Source organism: Cryptosporidium hominis, assembly GCF_000006425.1.
Source record: "Cryptosporidium hominis TU502 chromosome 3 CHRO013144, whole genome shotgun sequence".
NCBI lineage: Eukaryota > Apicomplexa > Conoidasida > Eucoccidiorida > Cryptosporidiidae > Cryptosporidium > Cryptosporidium hominis.
In genome coordinates, this window is record NW_666574.1 from 1 (window position 1) to 1524 (window position 1524).

The 1524-nt window shown below is 29.9% G+C and overlaps 2 protein-coding genes across 2 annotated transcripts; one reads left to right on the forward strand and one right to left on the reverse strand.

Moving 5' to 3' along the window:
- The first annotated feature begins 345 nt into the window (after window positions 1-345).
- On the forward strand, window positions 346-582 carry Chro.30401 (hypothetical protein). Its single annotated transcript, XM_659927.1, has 1 exon — window positions 346-582. The coding sequence occupies one exon, from the start codon at window positions 346-348 to the stop codon at window positions 580-582; it is 237 nt and encodes a 78-aa protein (XP_665019.1).
- Window positions 583-956: 374 nt separating this feature from the next.
- Window positions 957-1304, reverse strand: Chro.30400 (hypothetical protein). Its single annotated transcript, XM_659928.1, has 1 exon — window positions 957-1304. One exon carries the CDS (start codon window positions 1302-1304, stop codon window positions 957-959), a length of 348 nt encoding a protein of 115 aa, XP_665020.1.
- Window positions 1305-1524: the final 220 nt, after the last annotated feature.

The window sequence follows — 1524 nt, forward strand, 5'->3', positions numbered from 1 at the left end:
ATAGATGATACAGCTCAAGATTTTCTTATTCATATTGAAAATAATCCAACTTCAACCCAAAAAGTATATGAGATTAATGACTTAAGAAAACGTCTTGATTCTCTTAGAGATAGAATTAAAGGTGTATATGAAGCTATTAAAGAGATCTTGGACGATGATGATTTGTTGATTAGGATAGAAATCTCTAAGTTCTGGAATAATCCTGAAAACTGGGATAATAAAGCTATCTTAGAATCAACATTCTTTGATTCTGAGATACTTTTAGAATGTTATGAGCAAGAAGTTGAGGGACTAATCCGAACAGTGAATCGTTTAAATGCTCAATTGGATGATGCAATTGAAGTCATGCAGATTCATTTGGCTACAATAAGAAACAACTTTCTAAAAGGTGAAATCAGCTTAGATATTGTTGGAGTATGTGTTGGATTTGTTTCAGCTATTGCTTCAATTTTTGGAATGAATATTCAAAGTGGATTGGAAAAGAATGTTGATATTTTTTGGTTTATGGCTTACACAATGATTACATTATGCGTTTTTGCAGGAATTGTTGTTATATTAATGTTTAGGAGACTACAACTTTAAATATCAATCTCTTTAATAACTTAATGATTAAGGAGAAGGATGTTTATTATAGGGATTGAAATATAAAAATTAATAAGCTCACAAATATTGAAAAGAAATAAACAATTAGAGACTATTGTTGTCTTGAGTAGAATTAATGCGATTAGAGTGATAATAATAATAATAATAATAATAATAATGTAAAATTGGTACATTAAGTTATTATATTTGAATGGATTTGTTCTTTTGATGGAATTTAATCTTTAGAATCCAAAAAAAAAGAAATGTTTGTTCTGGATTTGGGTTGTATTAGGACAAGAATTAGTCGTATTTCCCCTTCTTTAAAACCTTAACTCATTGAAGCTGGAGATTAGGCTTGGTGAATTATTCTCAGATTACATATTCCCTAATTGGTTTTGATATTGACTTTGTTCCTGATATAGGTCTTGGTTTTGACTCTGCTCTTGACTTTGATATTGGGTTTTCTCTTGGAATGAATTCCCCCATAATGATACATTTTCAACATTCTTATCACCATCTATATGATCAATAAGTACAGATGATTCATTATGGTTTCGACTCTGAATAGTTCCAAGTAAGTTATGGATCTCATTTCCATCAAAGGCATTTTGAATTGTTGAGAAATCAGTAATATTTGCCAAATATGGAATCTTGATAATCTTTCTATTTCCACCTCTAAGATGTCTAGTCCAGAAATTGGGTGACTTGTCAGCAAGAATCATAAATCCAACCCAAGAAAAGATACGATTGAAAGAACTTGAAGGATTTTGAATTACATTATTCAATAAAACCTCGATAATATCTTCTAGAGAAGAATTTTCAAGTTTGGGGTGTATTTCAAATGTAACAGATATTCCTTTTTGATCTGATGAATAGAAGTTATCTAAATAAGAAAAAGAGCTTGGACTTGATAAAGATGTAGACAGAAAAGATCCATCGTAT